This window comes from Eublepharis macularius, chromosome 6 (genome assembly GCF_028583425.1).
Source record: "Eublepharis macularius isolate TG4126 chromosome 6, MPM_Emac_v1.0, whole genome shotgun sequence".
Classification (NCBI taxonomy): Eukaryota; Metazoa; Chordata; class Lepidosauria; order Squamata; family Eublepharidae; genus Eublepharis; species Eublepharis macularius.
Window position 1 is genome coordinate 111,582,663 of NC_072795.1, and position 17,386 is coordinate 111,600,048.

General features: G+C 44.1%; 1 protein-coding gene across 1 annotated transcript in view; it reads right to left on the bottom strand.

Moving 5' to 3' along the window:
* LOC129332916 (microsomal triglyceride transfer protein-like) overlaps positions 1 to 17,386 on the bottom strand; it is a 35,210-nt gene that overhangs the window by 16,918 nt on the left and 906 nt on the right. The window contains exons 2-9 of the mRNA XM_054984220.1: positions 16,444 to 16,631; positions 13,001 to 13,132; positions 11,983 to 12,087; positions 10,884 to 11,000; positions 10,108 to 10,247; positions 8,649 to 8,799; positions 6,561 to 6,718; positions 2,750 to 2,918 (exon numbers count right to left, since the gene is read on the bottom strand). Coding sequence (XP_054840195.1) covers positions 2,750 to 2,918; positions 6,561 to 6,718; positions 8,649 to 8,799; positions 10,108 to 10,247; positions 10,884 to 11,000; positions 11,983 to 12,087; positions 13,001 to 13,132; positions 16,444 to 16,631 — 1,160 coding nt within the window. The remainder of the gene's footprint in view (positions 1 to 2,749; positions 2,919 to 6,560; positions 6,719 to 8,648; positions 8,800 to 10,107; positions 10,248 to 10,883; positions 11,001 to 11,982; positions 12,088 to 13,000; positions 13,133 to 16,443; positions 16,632 to 17,386) is intronic.

Here is a 17,386-nt window from a genome sequence, read left to right on the forward strand (position 1 = left end):
AATCAGGTTCAAGGTTCTGGTATTAACCTGCAAAGCCCTAAGTGGACTGGGACCGTCGTATCTGTGGGACTGCCTCTCCCCATATAAGTCCCAGAGGACCCTTCGCTCAAGCGATAAACATCTGTTAAAGATCCCTGGCCCTAGGGAGGCCCGCCTGGCGTCGACCAGGGGCAGGGCTTTTTCAGCCCTGGCTCCAGCCTGTTGGAATGCTCTGTCTTGTGAGACCAGGGCCCAGCAGGACTCGTTGGCACTTCGCCGGGCCTGCAAGACGGAGCTGTTCCGCCAGGCATATGGTTGATGCTAGGTGGTGCCCCCCCCCTTTGGTATTTTTTTAAAAAAAAATTTATGCCTCCTGCCCAATGTTACCTCTTGTCCTTCACATAGTTGCTGTAAAATGCTCACGTGCTGCCATGTTCTCTGTTTTTACTCTTGTATATATATAGTTGTCGTATATATTTTAAATTGAATGATATGTATTATTTATGCTTTTAATGGTGATGTGATTAGTTGTGTGGTGTATTTTAAGTCTGTTGTGAGCCCACTTGTGTGGGGAGGGCGGACTATAAATGGAAGAAAATAAATAAATAAATAAATGAATGAATGAATGAATGAATGAATGAATGAATGAATGAATGAATGAATGAATGAATGAATGAATGAATGGTAATAAAGACATGGCAATAGCCGCGACAGGGTTGGGAGAGAAAAGAAGGAAGAAGGGGAGGAAATTGTGCGATACAATTGATCGGCCAAGTAACACCAATGGCCACCAGCCATACTAGTGTGTTTAAAACCATGTGAGTCTTGTTTTTCTTGTAAAAAGGTGGGATAATATTTTTGTAAATACATTTTGGCATGCATGCTTCTCGAAGCTGGAGGGAATTCCTCCATTCTAAAGAGCCTTCCTCCATTAAGGGACTCTTCTGTTGGAAGAAGAACTATTTATGTTGGAGGAAGGCTTCAAAAACTTTCCTCAGTGGGAGCGATAAGAGTACAGGCCATTTTGTCTGAGAGCAACTCGTTTTTGACTGTGACGACTGCTTAGAATTCACCACAGTATGGTGTGACTTGCAGTGCACTCTGGGGATGTGCAATTCGGTGCATCTGGTTTAAAAATATAGCCAAAAAATACCTACTCAGTGTTATTTGTGTATATCCAGATATATCTGTGTTATTTGGGTATATTCAGATATTCCTGAATTATCTGGATATATTCTAGAATATCCAGGAATCTCATTTTAAAAGTTGCAGCCGCTAGCTTCCCCACCCCCACTCCCACCCCCTTTGCAGGTATCCCAGACTATAGAAGGAGTGGGGAGGGAGGCACCTTTACTGTGTGTCTGTGTCAGTGCTGCTTGTTTGCCATATGGCATAGGCAGCTCTGGCTGGCTGCCTTGATACTCTAGTTTGATGTTGGTTCTGTTTGCATGGGCAGGCTTGGCCAGTGTGGTGGTTCTTGCGTGTCTGGCTAAGGCTCTTTTCTCGGCTTCTATCTTTGCCCTGGACAAAGCATTCGATGATGTTTTTTTCCTCCCCAAGGAAATAATGGAGAGTGTCTGGGGGCATCTTTTCAGGGGCCTGTAGAACTGGACTCGTTGACCGTATTGACTTGAAACTTGAGGAGGTCTTTAGCTGACAGATAGGACTAGGTTCTCTGCAATTTTGGTGAAGTTTGCTTGAAAAATGGTCCCTTCATTGGGTTTCCGGGAGTGCAGTCCCCTGCCCCCAAACAGCCTGTTTTTTTCTGGGACTGTCCAGGGGAATGCAGTTAAAATATTGGACATATAAATGTCCAGTATTTTTGAGCAAGGGGGAAGAAGGGTGGCTGGCTGCTGGCATCCACAAGCTGGTGGCAGCTCCAGCAGACCTTCCTGAGCTGGCTCCCCCTCCTCCCCCTTCCCCCTGTTTCCAAGCAGCCCAGTCTCTGAGTCGAGGCCAGCCAACCCACCCAGCCTCCCGCACTGCCTCTGCCTCATTCCCCCCCTCCTGCTTCCAGCCTGCCCAGGGAAGCAGCATACCCACTCACCTTCCTCAGAGCCGGAGGACCACTCCATCCAGCTGGCCCATTCTCCTCCACTGTGCCTGGAAAGCGGTGGGCCTGTTCACCTGCCTGACCTCCTTAGCACTGGGGGAGTAGCCAGTGATGACGTCACTCCATAAGTGACATCATTGTGCCAGGCCCAGGAGCTCATGAACTAGGAACTCCGGGGCCCAGTATTTTTTCTTCAGTCTGGAAACCCTATCCATCCAACTCACCGGAATGATTCCCTCATAGGGAATAATGAAGCCAAATATATTCAGAATTCTGAATAAAACCCTAATCTGAATACTATACCTGGATGTTTGTACCTGAATACTGAAAATACTGACTATATATGATATGCTGGATACCCGAATCCAAAAAACACAGATTTTAAAAAGTTGCACATCTCTAGTGCAATCCTATGCAGACTGACTCCAACCTAAGCCCATTTAAACCAATGAACAGAGACTCCACTAATGCTGCATATTATTGCACTGTTAGCTGAACAGCTGGGATCAGTATGCGAGTTGTGTTATATTGACAGCTAGTGAATAAGCTAAGATCCCTTAGCGAGATGGGAAAGTGAACATGGGTTTCCCTTCAGGAACTCTGCCAACCTACACCGTACACACTATACTCACTGGTACTCATTCATAAAAAAACAAAAGTGCAAATATAAAGGAAAAACAACAAGAGGGGAAGACGCAAGCAGAAATTTCTACTTACTAGCACCAAACTGAAAAGCTCTTTGGAAGGCTGAGGGGATAAAGCTGCTGCATAGAGGAACTTCTCCACCAAGGGTGTCTGCTTCTTGTTCCCAAAATCTAGAAATTCAGATAGTGCCATCAAGGATGTTGTTGACTGAGCAGCCACTGCAGCCTCTACATAGAAAGAACTAAAAGGAGAGAGGAAGAGAGGATCCGATGGAAAGAACATTGTGGAGCACATGGGAATTTCAAGTCAACTGCAAATACAAAACTCATACATTGGTATAAATCTGGCAAGTGACTGTGATATCAGCTGAAGGGTATAATACATATCAGATCTGCACAATCTGTGAACCCACCAAGCTGAAAGAATCCTAACACTGGTAGATTGTGGCCTGCTAGGTACTTGATGTTACTTTCCCCATCCCTAGTTCTGCAGTCCTTGACAATAGTACCAGAAATTGTAACAAGCCATTTCTGGGCCATCAGATGTGGCTTGTGTGTTTGCGGGGGCTGCATTTAGCAGGTCTGGCCTGGTGTATCACACAAGTATCTATCAGCACATGAGAAAGGATAGAGGTTATTGCCATGGTAATTTGCATACAAGGTTTCTTTGCTGCTATACAGGGCCAGATCTGGGGGGGGGACAGGGAGGTAGTCTGCCCCCGACGCCGCCAGGGAGGGGGCGCCGGAAGCAGCTCCCAGAGCACGCAGGCGGCAGCATGGGCAGCCGTACTGCCTTTTGCTTGCCCCGCGGGACAGGGGGCGGCCAGCTTGCCGCACACCCCGTCCTGCAGGGCAGGAAAAGGGCAGCGCGGCCGCCCACGCCATTCACTTGCCCTGCAGGAGAGGGGGCAGCTGGCCACCCCCTGTCCCGCGGGGCAGGTGCATGGCGCGGGCAGCCTCACAGGCTCCCGCGCTGCCTTTTGCTTGCCCCGCGGGACAGGGGACGGCCGGCTTGCCGTGCACCCCCTGTCCTGTAGGGCAGGCAAAGGGCAGCGCGGTCGCCCACGCCACTCGCTTGCCCCACAGGAGAGGGGGCAGCCGGCCACCCCCTGTCCTGCAGGGCAGGAGCATGGCGTGGGCAGCCTCACAGGCTCCCGCGCTGCCTTTTGCTTGCCCTGCGGGACAGGGGGCGGCCGGCTTGCCGTGCACCCCCTGTCCCGCAGGGCAGGCAAAGAGCAGCGTGGCCGCCCATGCCACTCGCTTGCCCCGCAGGAGAGGGGGCAGCCGGCCGCCACCTGTCCCGCGGAGCAGGCGCATGGCGCGGGCAGCCTCGCAGCCCCCCACACTGCCTTTTGCTTGCTCCGCAGGACAGAGGGCGCACGGCAAGCTGGTCGCCCCCTGTCCCACGGGGCAGGCGAAAGACAGTGGGGGGGCGGCTGCAAAGCCGACCGCGCTATTCGCTTCTGAAGCGAATGGCGCAGGCGGCTTTCCAGCCCCCCGTGCTGCCTCCGGCGCGTGGCGTGATGACGTCATCAAAATGACGTCATCACGCCACATCAGGAGCGCGCGCACGCTGTGCACACGCGTGAGGTTCGGCAAGCGTTGCCCCAGGCACCGGGAGAGCTAGATCCGGCCCTGCTGCTATAGTGACTAGAAGATGTTAAGATTAGGACGTGATTTCCCCTTGTTACTGAACTATTGTCCTGTTAAAGAAATCTCAGTCAATTGCAAGAGTTTAAATAGTAAATCTGCATACATTTAAATATGCATAAAACAATTGTTCCAAAGAAAATAGCATGTTCCTTGGTGTAGTGGTTAAGAGCAGCAGGACTCTAATTTGGAGAACCAGATTTGATTCCTCACTCCTCCACTTGAAGCCAGCTGGGTGACTTTGAGTCAGTCCAGAGCTCTCTCAGCCCCACCCACCTCACAGGGTGATTGTTGTGAGGATAATAACACATTTTGTAAACCACTCTTAGTGTAGCATTAAGTTGTCCTGAAGGGTGGTATATAAATCGAATGATATTATTATTGTTATTATTTTTAGATGATGAGCATGTTATACTGGACACCATCATAGAAGAGGAAGAGAAGGAGTTACATTTTAAGTGATGGTGCATCCTGCTCATTTGTATGTACTTACATATTAAAATTAGTTAAATAAAAAGCTTAATTGAGCATGCCTTATTTAATTGATTAAAGATGTTAGAGCAATCCTAAATATGTCTACTTTGATTTTAATCAACAGGTTTTACTCCCAGAAAAGTGTTCTTAAAATGGCACTGCAAATCACTTGGAAATATCTTTATGTAAACTGTATTTTAAATCATTTAGTCTAAGTATGTAATCTGAGAATGCTCAGATTATATACACAACACAAACTGGTATCTGAAGATGTTGCTATCAAGCCTCCGTTTTGTCTTTTTCTCCTTCTGGGTCAATATGTGGGACTCGCTTCTTTCCACTAGTCCAGAAACCAAAGGAACATGTTCCTGGCTATTCACAACAAGAGACAGAGAGCGGAACCACAAGTGACAAAAGGCACAGATTGGACACTTGTCAGCTTCCCTCAAGTTTTGATGGGAAATGTAGGCAGCTTGGCGGAATGTTGGACAAATGACAGTTGAAAAGTCCATTGGACAGCAGACAGAGAGCCACGCTGCAAGACTAGGATGCCTACATTTCCCATCAAAACTTGAGGGAAGCTGACAAGTGTCCAATCTGTGCCTTTTGTCACTTGTAGTTCCACTCTGAGACCTAGCAGAAGGAATAGGACCGTGCATCATCTCATCACACTTACTCAGGAAACACTATGTGCCTGGATATTAGACCATGAATAAAAATCTTTTTGTAATTAGCACTATGTTTTTAGTCCCGAAATGATCCTGCCATATTTATATTCTACCAAAGAAGGAAAGATACCCACATTAGCATTTCCTACAAATAGGTCAGGTTGTCCCAGTAATATAATTTGGATCCTTTGAACTATCTGCTGAAACCGCTGTTCAGTGAGATAATTAAGACTTCTTCCAAATACACCACTGCCCTTCCTGGTTAACTTCCTTCTCTTAACTGTTTTGGAAACATTCTCAGGACCCCAACCTTCCCTCTTCTGCAGCCACTCATGTAATGTATATTAACAGTCCCAACCCTCTTTCCAATCTTTTAGTTTGGACTCAGAAACCCTATAACTAGAGCCAGAACCAGTCCACAAATGGCATTCTGTTTATTCTCTGCCTTGCTACATTGCCTGAGGTGCCATACTCTTCTGGAATCAGTTCTAGTAGACTTCTGCTCCTTTCATACCTGGGTGCGGCTATAAAGACTTGCTTATTGACACTTATTGTGTGTCTCTACCTTCTTTAGGCCCTCGGTGAGATTTGATCCTAGCAACGCTGATCCTTTGGATTACCCTCTGGATGCCCAGGTAGATGTAACACTTTGCCTTAGGAACTAGAACTTTGCTAATCATACACAAATAGGTAGCTACCGGTTTTGCTCCACTTTTACTCTCTTACACTACTTGGTTGACTTTTTGCCTCCCCTTGTTTTGAGTGGCATACTTTGCACAGTGTGTGTGGTTGTTTGAAACATTTAGCTTGTTACAGGAGTCTTTACAATGCAGGGTATTATTGCTGTCTGCTTTATATTATTTTAACAGCTTGCATTTGCTGATTGCCCAACATAGCTGCTTTTATTACTTTCTTCGGTATATTCTGTTAGTTTTCAGTCTATCCTGATTCTCATTCCTTCAGGCTTTTAGAGATATCATCCCACTTTGTCAGCAGATCACTTACAGATATTTGTGAGAGTTACTACCCAGATTGGAGGCACACCATGGAGTTAGATGTGGATTTCTTACTTCTATTCAGTTTATTACTTACACCATATTCTCTGGTGCTTTCTTCAGCAGTATAATAATGTCTCTCTTCTTTGCATCACGCAACATTTGGACAACTCTGTGAAACTTCCAAGTGGTTGATGCCTTAGCGACATCCATTTTAACTTTCTTTTTATCAAGTGATTTCAAATAGTTCCTCAACTAAAAAATAAACAAGTCATAAGAAAATTTTAGCATTCCAAAATGCAAACTTGCATCAAGTTCACAGGCATTTGAGATTGAGAGCAAAACTAGACATTACAGCAACCACAGATCCACTACAGTGGCTCGCAGACACACTGGGGCTTGGAGTTCTCTGTGGAAACTCCTTTTAAAGGTGCAACACTTGTCTGATTCACCTTGTAACTGTGGCATGGGATGGAGAAGGGACTCTTGCCCCCCTCCTCAGTGCTGTTTTTCTGAGATAAAATTTGTCCAGTTAGAGGGGTTCCCCAAACCCCTCTAATGCAGTAAAAAAATGCTTTCTGCACCGTTTCAGGTCAACAAATGGTGTAGGGGGAGGCTGCAGAATCCTTTCCTCCTGTGCTGCAGTCCTGAGTCAAACTGGGCTCCTGCCATGCCACAAGTGTCTACGAACCCCCACAGTAGACTCACAGAAGCTGTAATGTCTAGCTTGGCTCACAGAGGCAGCTCCATGAGGTAAATCCTGTCATTATTATTCAGAAGTTTTACAACCAGTGGGTTTTTTTGTAAATAAAAGGTGCCAGTGCTCATATATAAGGTTCCACTGATTTCTACCAGTTCCCACCTCTCTTTACAGATCCCCATTACACTGTTTTTGAGGGGCCACTCTCTCTTTCTTTGACTTAGAGCGGAACTATAAGTGACAAAAGGCACAGGTTGGACACTTGTCAGCTTCCCTCAAGTTTTGATGGGAAATGTAGGCAGCTTGGCAGAACGTTGGACAAGTGACAGTTGAAAAGTCCATTCGACAGCAGTCAGAGAGCCAAGCTGCAAGACTAGGATGCCTACATTTCCCATCAAAACTTGAGGGAAGCTGACAAGTGTCCAACCTGTGCCTTTTGTCACTTGTAGTTCCGCTCCCAGTGGAACAAGCTGGCATGGCAGGATCAGGACTTTAGAATCCCCCAAAAGGTGCTGGTGAGTAGCAGCACAGAAAAAGCTCTGCTTAAGACCATATGAAAGCAATCTTTCAACCCTACTTAAATGAAACATGTTTTTTTATATATATATACATATATATATAATATATATATATATATTACATATATATATATATTCCCTCCTCAAGTTTTCCATGTGGCAGAAACTATCCAAATGCAATTCTACCCTTCCTTTTGCTTCCTTTTTCTTCCCCTCAAGTGTTTACTTCTTTCCACAATATTTCTTGTATATTTTCCTTTCCCTAACACTTTTCTCAAGAATATGTTCACTACGCCCTACAGACCGTACTTAGAAGGAAAGGATATAAAATGAGCAAAATCAAATCACAAAACTTTACTGGGATCGTACTACTTCAAACTGCATTGAGGTGGCAATTGTTTGTTGAATTCTGAAAGCTTCCCAACCAAACAAATTTTATGAGAAAAAAAAAAGAACAAAATAGGAAGAAGGTTGGATGAAATTTTCTCCTTAATATACTAGCTTTCTGTGTACAAGATTTTGTCTTCATGGAAGAAACAGTGAAATATTTGATCCTTCCAACCAGCAAGTCTGAAATGGTTCAGTCCAGAAAAAAAGACCCTCTATCACTTGACTCTGCTGATTGTATGAACTGTCCCTGAATCTGAGGAAGTTAAAGGTTTTGTAAGACTGATCAGCTTTGAATTTATTCATTTTATTTAGGTTTGTTTATTTGCTCTGATACTTGTTTTGAGGGCAAAAATAATCTGAAATTAATTTGAAATATACACATGGGAATACAGCTGCAGCTCCCCCATTTCATAATGAGGAAGCAGGACCTAGAGTCACAGCTATGAGCAACGTGAAAGGAACCAAAGTATGAGCTCCTGGCACTGAAATATCTTTAGATAGTTTCTAGTCTGGAAACCTTTATTCTGAAGTTTACTTTAGTTAACATATCTTAGGTAAATGTTTTGCTACTACTCACTCTTGGGCACTGTGTGCAGATCCTCTTGAAAGGCTCACTTGCTATCTCAGAGGGCCGAGGTTTTTCCAATATGGCAGCCAGCGCGTCCTGAAGACTCTTCCCAGGTAATTCTTTTGATCCAGACACTTGAGTCACAAGCTCAAGATATTGCCTGAGGAAAGAAAATAAGCTATTGATAATATAGCCTTTGTCTACATTTCATTGTATGATTCATCCTATTGTGTTTCTGTATGCTAAAATCAAAGGAAAGCAGTATGAAAGGAGTTGAAGCCTTTGGACGTTTTCAACTGAGAGGTTCTAACCAGACAATATGTTGGGAGTTAGTGTATGGAGCTTCCAGCATTTTCCTAAACTCACAAGGTATGAGGGGCCCTAATTTAGGCCATGTAGGGTTGCCAGATCTTGTGACCTCCCTGGCAGGAGATCGGAGGCCGGACACTTATTTTACACTGTCCTCTGTGCGTGCGCGCACATGTGTGCATTCCCAGCATGTGCAATGATGTCACTTCTGGGAAGTGACTTCATTGCGCAGGTCATGGGCCACCCTGGGAGTGCTTCTGTGCTCCCCAGAAAGCCAAATCTGGCCTGATTTGGGTCCAAATTGGCCCAAACCTGGCTGTTGTGGTGTGCTGGAGCAGTCCCAGCGGCTGATTTGGGCCCAATTTGGGCCGAATCAGGCCCAAATCCAGCCAAATCGGGCCTAATTTGGGCTGCTGCGGTGCTCAGGAATGCGTTGCGTTGCACTGCCCGGAAATGTGCCACTCTGCCTGGGGGTACGCCCCAGAAGGTGCATTCCTTCCCCCACTGGCCAGGTAAGCGGGGGTGGAGGGTGGGAGTGGGGGATCCCCCACCCCCTGGTGGGGGACTGGCATCCCTAAGGCCATGGCACCAGGGGGCAGGTTACACCTTCCCCCATACTATCTTCCTAAATTAAAATTTCCCTGTGTAACCACAATTTGTCCTATTGAAAAGTTACATGAACTGGTATAAATTTCTGTGTATTGAGGAATGGCAAGGAGCACTCAGAAGTGAAGATTTTACCAATTTATTGTTACACTGCTGTGTTTGCTTTGGTCTTGTACATTTTGCCTCAAGCCTTGCCCTTGGCAGCAAGGGCATCAAGATTGCACAGGACTCTCCTTTCTAATTAACAACAACAACAACATACCGCCCTTCAGGACAACTTAACACCCACTCAGAGCAGTTTACAAAGTAGGTTATTATTATCCCCACAACAAAACACCCTGTGAGGTGAGTGGGGCTGAGAGAGCTCCTAGAAGCTGTGGCTGACCCAAGGTCACCCAGCTGGCTTCAAGTGGAGGAGTGGGGAATCAAACCCGGTTCTCCAGATTAGAGTCCCACACTCTTAACCACTACACCAAACTGGCTCTCCGATCAAGGTTCGTTATTCACCATTTCACACTGGCAGACCTGTTGAAGAAACCAGTGCAGGACTAACCTGGATGTGATATTGACTCCAATGGAAGATTTTAGGCTTAGAGAGATCACATGATTTTCTTCAGCCAATGCAGATTTGAGGAGACTTCCTTCCATCGAGTAGATACTTTTACTGGTTGGTTGCCACAGGACCCCAAAAATCTGTGGAAGGAAAGGACATTTTTTGTTTTCTCCACTATCATTTTGCTGTTGGCCGCTTTTGAAAGATATTTATTTATTTCACTTATACCTTGCCCTTCCCCCCAGTGAGGGTCTCAGAGTGGATTGCATTGTTCTCCTCTCCTCCATTTTATCCACACATAGGGTTACCAGTCCCCCGGGGGGGGGGATCCCACTCTCCCAGCCTCTGCCCCTCCCACCTGGTAGGTGTGTGTGTTGGGGGGAAAGGCACAGGGAATGGGACCAGGAGCTCTGCAGCATGCTCCAATGCGCTCCAAAGCACTTCCTTGTCATACCAGGAATGACGTCATTCCCAGCACGACAAGGAAGTTCTCTGGAGCACAAGCGCACAGTGCACGTGAAGTGAGTGGTACTCTCAAGTTGCATGTCCCTCCTGACCTCCAGTTTGGGCTCTGGGGGACCTGGCAACCCTATCCACACAACTCTGTGAGATAGGTTAGGCTGACTTTGGGTCAGTCACACACTCTCAGCCTAACCTATTTCACAGAGTTGTTGTGGCTGTCTACTGATATTTGAGGTAATTCTGAAGTATTTTCAAAATGGTAAGAGACAGATGAAGAATGAGACGAAACACAATTAACAAATAAATGGACTTGCTTTGTTCACAGAACTGAATCCAAATTTTGGTCTTATGCAGCTATTAAGGTCTTTTGTCTTCAGAACAGAATTGTTCGAGATGGTGTAGGTTACTTGACAACTCCCAGAAATGTCGTCCTAAATAAAACAAACAGTACAGCAAGAGTTGAGTTCTGGACTTAGCGTGCACACACTCACATACTCTTTCTTGCTCTAGTTTTCTTTAAAAAAAAACAATTCTGCATGTGCAGTTATTTTTTATTTTATTTGAAAATAAAACAAAGTTTTTAGAATCCTCATACACAACAGAAATATATAATAACCATAGTGAGAAATCTACACATAAGCATCCATAAAAGGTTTCTAAATGTCTAAAAATAAGTCTATCTGTATTTGTCGTCTATATGCTATATGTTACAATAAAGTTGTAAGGTCCTCCATCCATTGAAGTATGGGAAGCGGGCATTTGTCTCTCCAGTGTTGTAATATCAGTCTTTTAGCTACAGTAAGGGCATGGAGGGTCTATTTTTGTTGACTTCCAGTTAGGTTCCAGGATACAGGCAGGTTTAAAAGTATGTAAATGTCCACAAAAATCAATGGGTGTTTGATGATATGTGCAGTTGCAGCTACTTTGACTGCACCTAGGATTAGAGTTCTAGTATGTATCACCATACATCCAGATTATTATTACAAATAGAATTCTGGCACTGAATACTTAAAAAAAATCCACTTGCCTAATTAACTGAAGTCTGAGTTACTCTTCCTCCCTGTTCTTGTATCCTGTTACATATAGGATTATAATATTACATATAGGATTCTAGTGGGCTGAATATTTTAAAAATCCACATTTCCAATATTTTCCCAGTTAACTATTCCCATGTGAAATGTTCAATATTCTGTGTTGGTCTTATGATGTATGAAAGAGCTTTCTCTTTGATAAAAATGAAGTGGAACTTGATGGGCCCAGATCAGTAAGAGACATAGGGACCGACAAAATCCTCCCTTGATATTACTCTCAAATTTTGGCTCGATTCTGTGATACATACATTTTGAAAGAAAAACACCATGCCAGTGCTGCAATTATAGCTATCCAAGGACATAAAACTTCATCACAATTTACCTCAATCACTTTTCCTAAATGTGTCTGAAACTGGAGAAGGCTGGCGAGGCCTCGCTTCAGCCCCAAAGTTTGGGGGCTTCTTGCTTTTTCATAAATACGTTCTACCTGCAAGGTGAAAGTCAAGTTTTAGGGGAGATAATCCAAATGGAGCTGAGGAAAGGGTTGCAAGAATGTAGGACATGACACAAAGCCTCGATGTACCAGTAAGTAATCCTTATGCATCCTTTCCCCTCTTTGTTAGCTTTTCAGAAGAGCATGATCCCAAAGTTCAGTAGTATGAAGTGGAAGAAAATACAGGACAGTTTTGTGCAACTGTAAGAACTAGGAAGATGTCTGTTATTATTTTTGAGTGTTAGAGATACATGGTAACAGTAGAGCAAGTGTAAAACAATTGTGGGCCTTCTACATGTAGAATGCTCCAGACTGTGGAGCCAATGATTTCCTTTTGGCACATCTGAAGAGCTAGTCTTTTTTTTAAAAATGGCTTTATATTACTGAATGTTCTACCCTGTACATATAGGGTGAGGGCTGGGATGTTTCTGAGCATTTAATCATATAATGTATGCCAGAGGAAAAGCAACCGTTCTAACCATAGGACTGATTACTAGCCTTATCCTATTTTTAATTGAGAACTATGTCAAAGCATAATTGGGTGACTAAACTATTATACAGAAATAAAAATTACAGTCACTTCTGTCTCTTCCTCCTGAGCTTTCAGTGGTTAGATTGTGGAGGTGGTGGGTGCAGTATTAATTCCCTGACAAGGAGTGGCCACTGATACTGTACATACTCCCATGAGGTGGTGGGAAAACACTGTTTACAGATTCTGAACAGTTTCTTCTTACTGTGGTAAGCACGGCAAAGCACATCAAAAATTACTATTCCAGTGAGTAAGCATAACCAGAACTCATCTTTATCTTGAAGAATGCTGGCAAGCTTCCATGAACCAGAAGCTACAGTGAAAATGAACATATCAACGGTGCCCTTAGTACACCTGGACAAAGAAATATTAACATACCTTTCCGTTATTCCAGTGGAGAAAAATTGGCTGCCGTAATTCAGCAGTGATTGAAGACTCTGTGGAGGGGTCACTGTTAGTAGTCTGGTTCTTCTCATGTTCTGGATTATGACGGACTTGTAGGTTATGTATCTGAGAACCACAAATGGACAGAGCAAAACTAGGAGGGTTTAGTGCAACATTGCATGGATTCTGATAGATGATGTTGTGTCCATTTTTGTTTCATTGCCCAACCTATAAGGGTTGCCAGATCCAAGTTGGGAAATTCCTGGAGATTTGGGGGGGGGTACAGCCTGGGGAGGTCAGGGGTTGGGAAGGGAGGGACCTCAGTGGGATAGAATGCCATAGAGTACATTCTCTAAAACAGACATTTTCTCTTGGGCAACTGATCTCTGTTGGCTTGAGATCAGTTATAATTCCAGAAGATCTTCAGGTCCCACTTGGAGGATGGCAACCCTAAGCTCTTGGAGGTTGGATTGGAGACCTTCTCATCATCAGATGAAAGGAGCAGTGCTAAGTATTTATAAACTTAAGGTATTTCCAAGGAACACAAGTAAGTTGCTCATATAAACCCAGGGCTGGTCTTCAGTGCCTGAGGTAAACTCATCATCTACTTCCTCATCAGCTTTCTCTACAACCTGGTTTTTCTCTGCTCTTGGAAATTTGTACAATAGGCATGCTTAGCCTGAGCTTGGAGATCTCCCTGTTTATTCCCACACACAGTTTTGGTCCTCATAGTATGGGTTTTTATAGTACATAGAAAACTGGTACCCTTCACCTTGCCTTACGCTTTGTTTAATTATGGATAATCTATGAATAGATCCAGTGGTTCCATAAAAGAAACTAGATGAAAATGTCATTTGTTTGGTATTTCTCAGGAATGTTAATTAAAATAATGAAAAGAAAGTCTAATTATCTAGGATGTTCTTGTTATTAATAAAATCCAAGTAAATATAGCAGTAGGAGGCTGCTTAAGGGCAAACTTAAGTATTGGGTGGACTGATCTGAACCACACGCACTGTTCAAACTCTATGCTGTTTAATTACTTCCACTGGAAAACAGGTCTTCTGACCAGAGATGCAGCGATATTGGAGGCATGAACTTGCAGTATATAGATCCTCAGCACGATAGTGGATCAGTGCAGAACTAGGCGCAAACAAAACAGGCTTTGGCAGTTCACTTGGCAAGTTAATCCCCTGAAAACAGTGTAAGTTTTCTTTTACTGCTGATCCGACTACAGAAGTCTAGGGATAATTGGAGGAAATACAGAATTGGATTCCAAGGATCTGTTCTGCTAATGGTAGTGCTTTCTTATGTTTCAAGGAGCTTTCTCCTGACACCATCCAAAGGAGGAGGACATTTTTACTCCTTATTACAGAAGGACAATTTTACTCCCGTGCAAGAGCAGGAATCCCCACCCTTTTGGAGCCTATTGGCACATTTGGAGTTCTGACACAGTATGCTGGGCGCAGCAACAATATTGTGGCCACAAAACGGCTGCTGCAGGAGACAGAGCCAGCCAATGGCTGCTACAGTTTACCTTCAGTCACACAGTGAAGATCCTTGTGCTGTGGAAGCCGTTTTTAAAAATCTATACAGCCAATCAATATTACAGTGGCCAATCAGAAGCCATGCTGTACAAAAGCCCCACCTGGCCCTACCGCCTTTCTAGAAACACTTGGCGAGCACCAGAAGAAGTGTCAGCGGGCACAATTGGGTCCTCCTGTACTAAAGGAAGTGTTGCAAGGAAAGTGAAACTAAATTAAAAAGGTACTTCTGCTTGCTTAAAAAGTTAAATAATAACTTGTGAAACTGCTTGCAGAAGTGTAAAAACTACTGTTACCTATCTATTATAGCACTGTGTGAATTCCTGTGGAAATTCAATGCTGATAAAATCTAGCCCTGTTCACCGCTTGGGAAATTCCTGGAGATTTGGGGGTGGTGCCTGGGGACAGTGGAGTTTGAGAAAGGGAGGGGAGGAAGCTCAGCAGGGATCTGATGTCAGAAAGTCCACCCTCCAAACCTACCATTTCCTCTGGGGGAACTGATTGCTGTAGTCTGGAGATCAGCTGTCATTCCAGAGGAGGGTTGGCAACCCTCCCCTCCCGCATGCATGTGTGTTTGTAAAAAAGAGCCAGTGCATATTCACTTTTAGAAATGAACCCAGGGACCAGTACCTGGATAGCTGTGGGCTTTAAATCACATGTGCAGTTGCGTATGCATTGAATAAAACATGAGATTTATGTATATAGAAAACTGATTCCCAAGGCTCCATCTTGTCACTTATGCTCTTCCATATTTATATAAGGTTGCTGAATGAGATCATCCAGACCTTTTAGGTTGGATGGCCAGCTCTATAGTTCATTGGCCCGCTTCAGTTTATGCCAGTGCTTTGAAGCTGCAGTCAAGTGTCTAAGGCAAAACGAGCTGAATCTGAATCCAGAAAAAAAAATAGGGGTGATGCTGGTCAAGGAGGCTGATGCTTTGGAGGGACTGGACTTGTTCATTTTTGATGGAGTAGACCTGGCGTTTGCAAAGCAAGTTCAGAGCTTGGGGATGCAATGCTCATGGGCCCAGCTGTGCTGTTTGAAAAGCAGGCTGACATGGTGGCTAAGAGTGCATTGTATCAGCTTCATCTGGTTTACCAACTCTCCCCTTTCTGAGACTCTGCCAATTTGGCTATTCTAATCCATACTTTCATAATTTCACAAAACTCTCTGGAGGCAACCTGGAAAATGTAGCTGGTTCAGAATGTGGCAGCCTGATTATTGTCAGGAGCTAGCCAAAAGGAATATATCTGGCTTGGTTTAAAACAGTGATGTTGGCTGCCAGGTAGTTTTCAAGTTCAATTCAAGGGGCTGGCTATGACCTTTAAAGCCCCTCATGGCCTAGAGCCTATGTATCTGAAGTACCATCTCTCCCCATACCTCCTGTGCACCATTTATGGTCTTCTAGCTGTTACCTGCTTCCCTCTTCTCCCCCCACATAAGATTGTTTGCTTAACATCTGCCAGAGCCTGTTCCCTTTCAACAGTGGTGCCTGCCCACTTTGTGGAAGAGGCTCTTTCAGGTAGTTCCTATCCTTAGAAAATTTTACTAAGGCTATTTTATTTCTGAGTTTTTTTAATGGAGTTTGAACTGCAGTATTGTCTTGGGTCAGTGGGGTTATATTGTAAAATTAATGGTTTTAATTCAGAATTGTAAGCTGCCTTGATCCACAAAGGAAATTCAGGAAACTTTTTTTTAAAAAAAATAATGAATTCATAGATACAAGCATTTGCAGAACAGTGCGACTGACTATTTTCTCTCTGCTCACAGTTCTTTGAAACCAACCCATAAAGTTTGTCTGAATGCAGTTAAAGGACTTCCCAGTGTTCAATATACTAGAATATTCAATGTCTTTCCCAAGGCTTAAGACCAGTCTGGGATGCAGACGTCACTGACCTCGACTTGGAGAAGGTGCTCCCCAGCATCATTGGGGTTTCTCCATAAGCGTTGGACATGAACTGTAGCTTCAGCGTGGAGCCTGCTTCTTTGCCATGATAATCTTGAGAGATAATTGAACTGGGCATCCATTGAGTATCGGTATTGATACAGGATTCCAGGCTGAAAAGATGGCGCTTCCAGGTTTTCTGTAAAAAAAGCCTTACACTGAATGACCTTAAACACTTTTTGGTAACAGTGTGAGTTCCATGTGAGCAAGCTGTGTGTGTGTGTGTGGGGGGGGGAGAGGGGGTTTGTTGCAAATGCTGAACCCAGGGATTCTCCCCTCCTTGTTTGATGGTCACAATGACCCTTTGAGATAGGTTAGTCCAAGGCCCAAGGTCACGTACAGTGCAATCCTAGGCATGCTTACCTGGGAGTAAGCATCATTGAATACAGTGGGGCCTGTTTCTGAGTAAATGTGCCTAGGTTTGCACTGCAAGTGAACTTCATAATCAGCATTCTTAATATCAACTCAATCAAAAGAAAACCATATCTTCCATTATAACAACTTCAAGGAGAGCAATTACATGAGTTCAAAAATGTATCTTACCCAAAGATATCAAGGTCACAGGCACGGAGCCCCTTCTAAGAGGAAGCTCCCAATCAATTCAGCTTGTCATATTTATAGGGTTTCGAGACCTTTTCCTAACAATAGCTGTCTGGCCCAGTCTAAAGTAGCACATATTTTTGGATAACTAGTGTCCTATAACTTCAAACACCAGTTATCCATATTTAAAACATCTCCTTAAAATATATAAAAATAGTTACGTCCTCCTTGCTACCTCTTATTGTACTAAAGGCGATGTAAAATTAGTGATTACAAGTTTCTCATACATATGAATAACTTTTGGCCTTCAACCAATTCATTCATCTTTGAGAAATGTCGCCAGCTTCTTTGAAA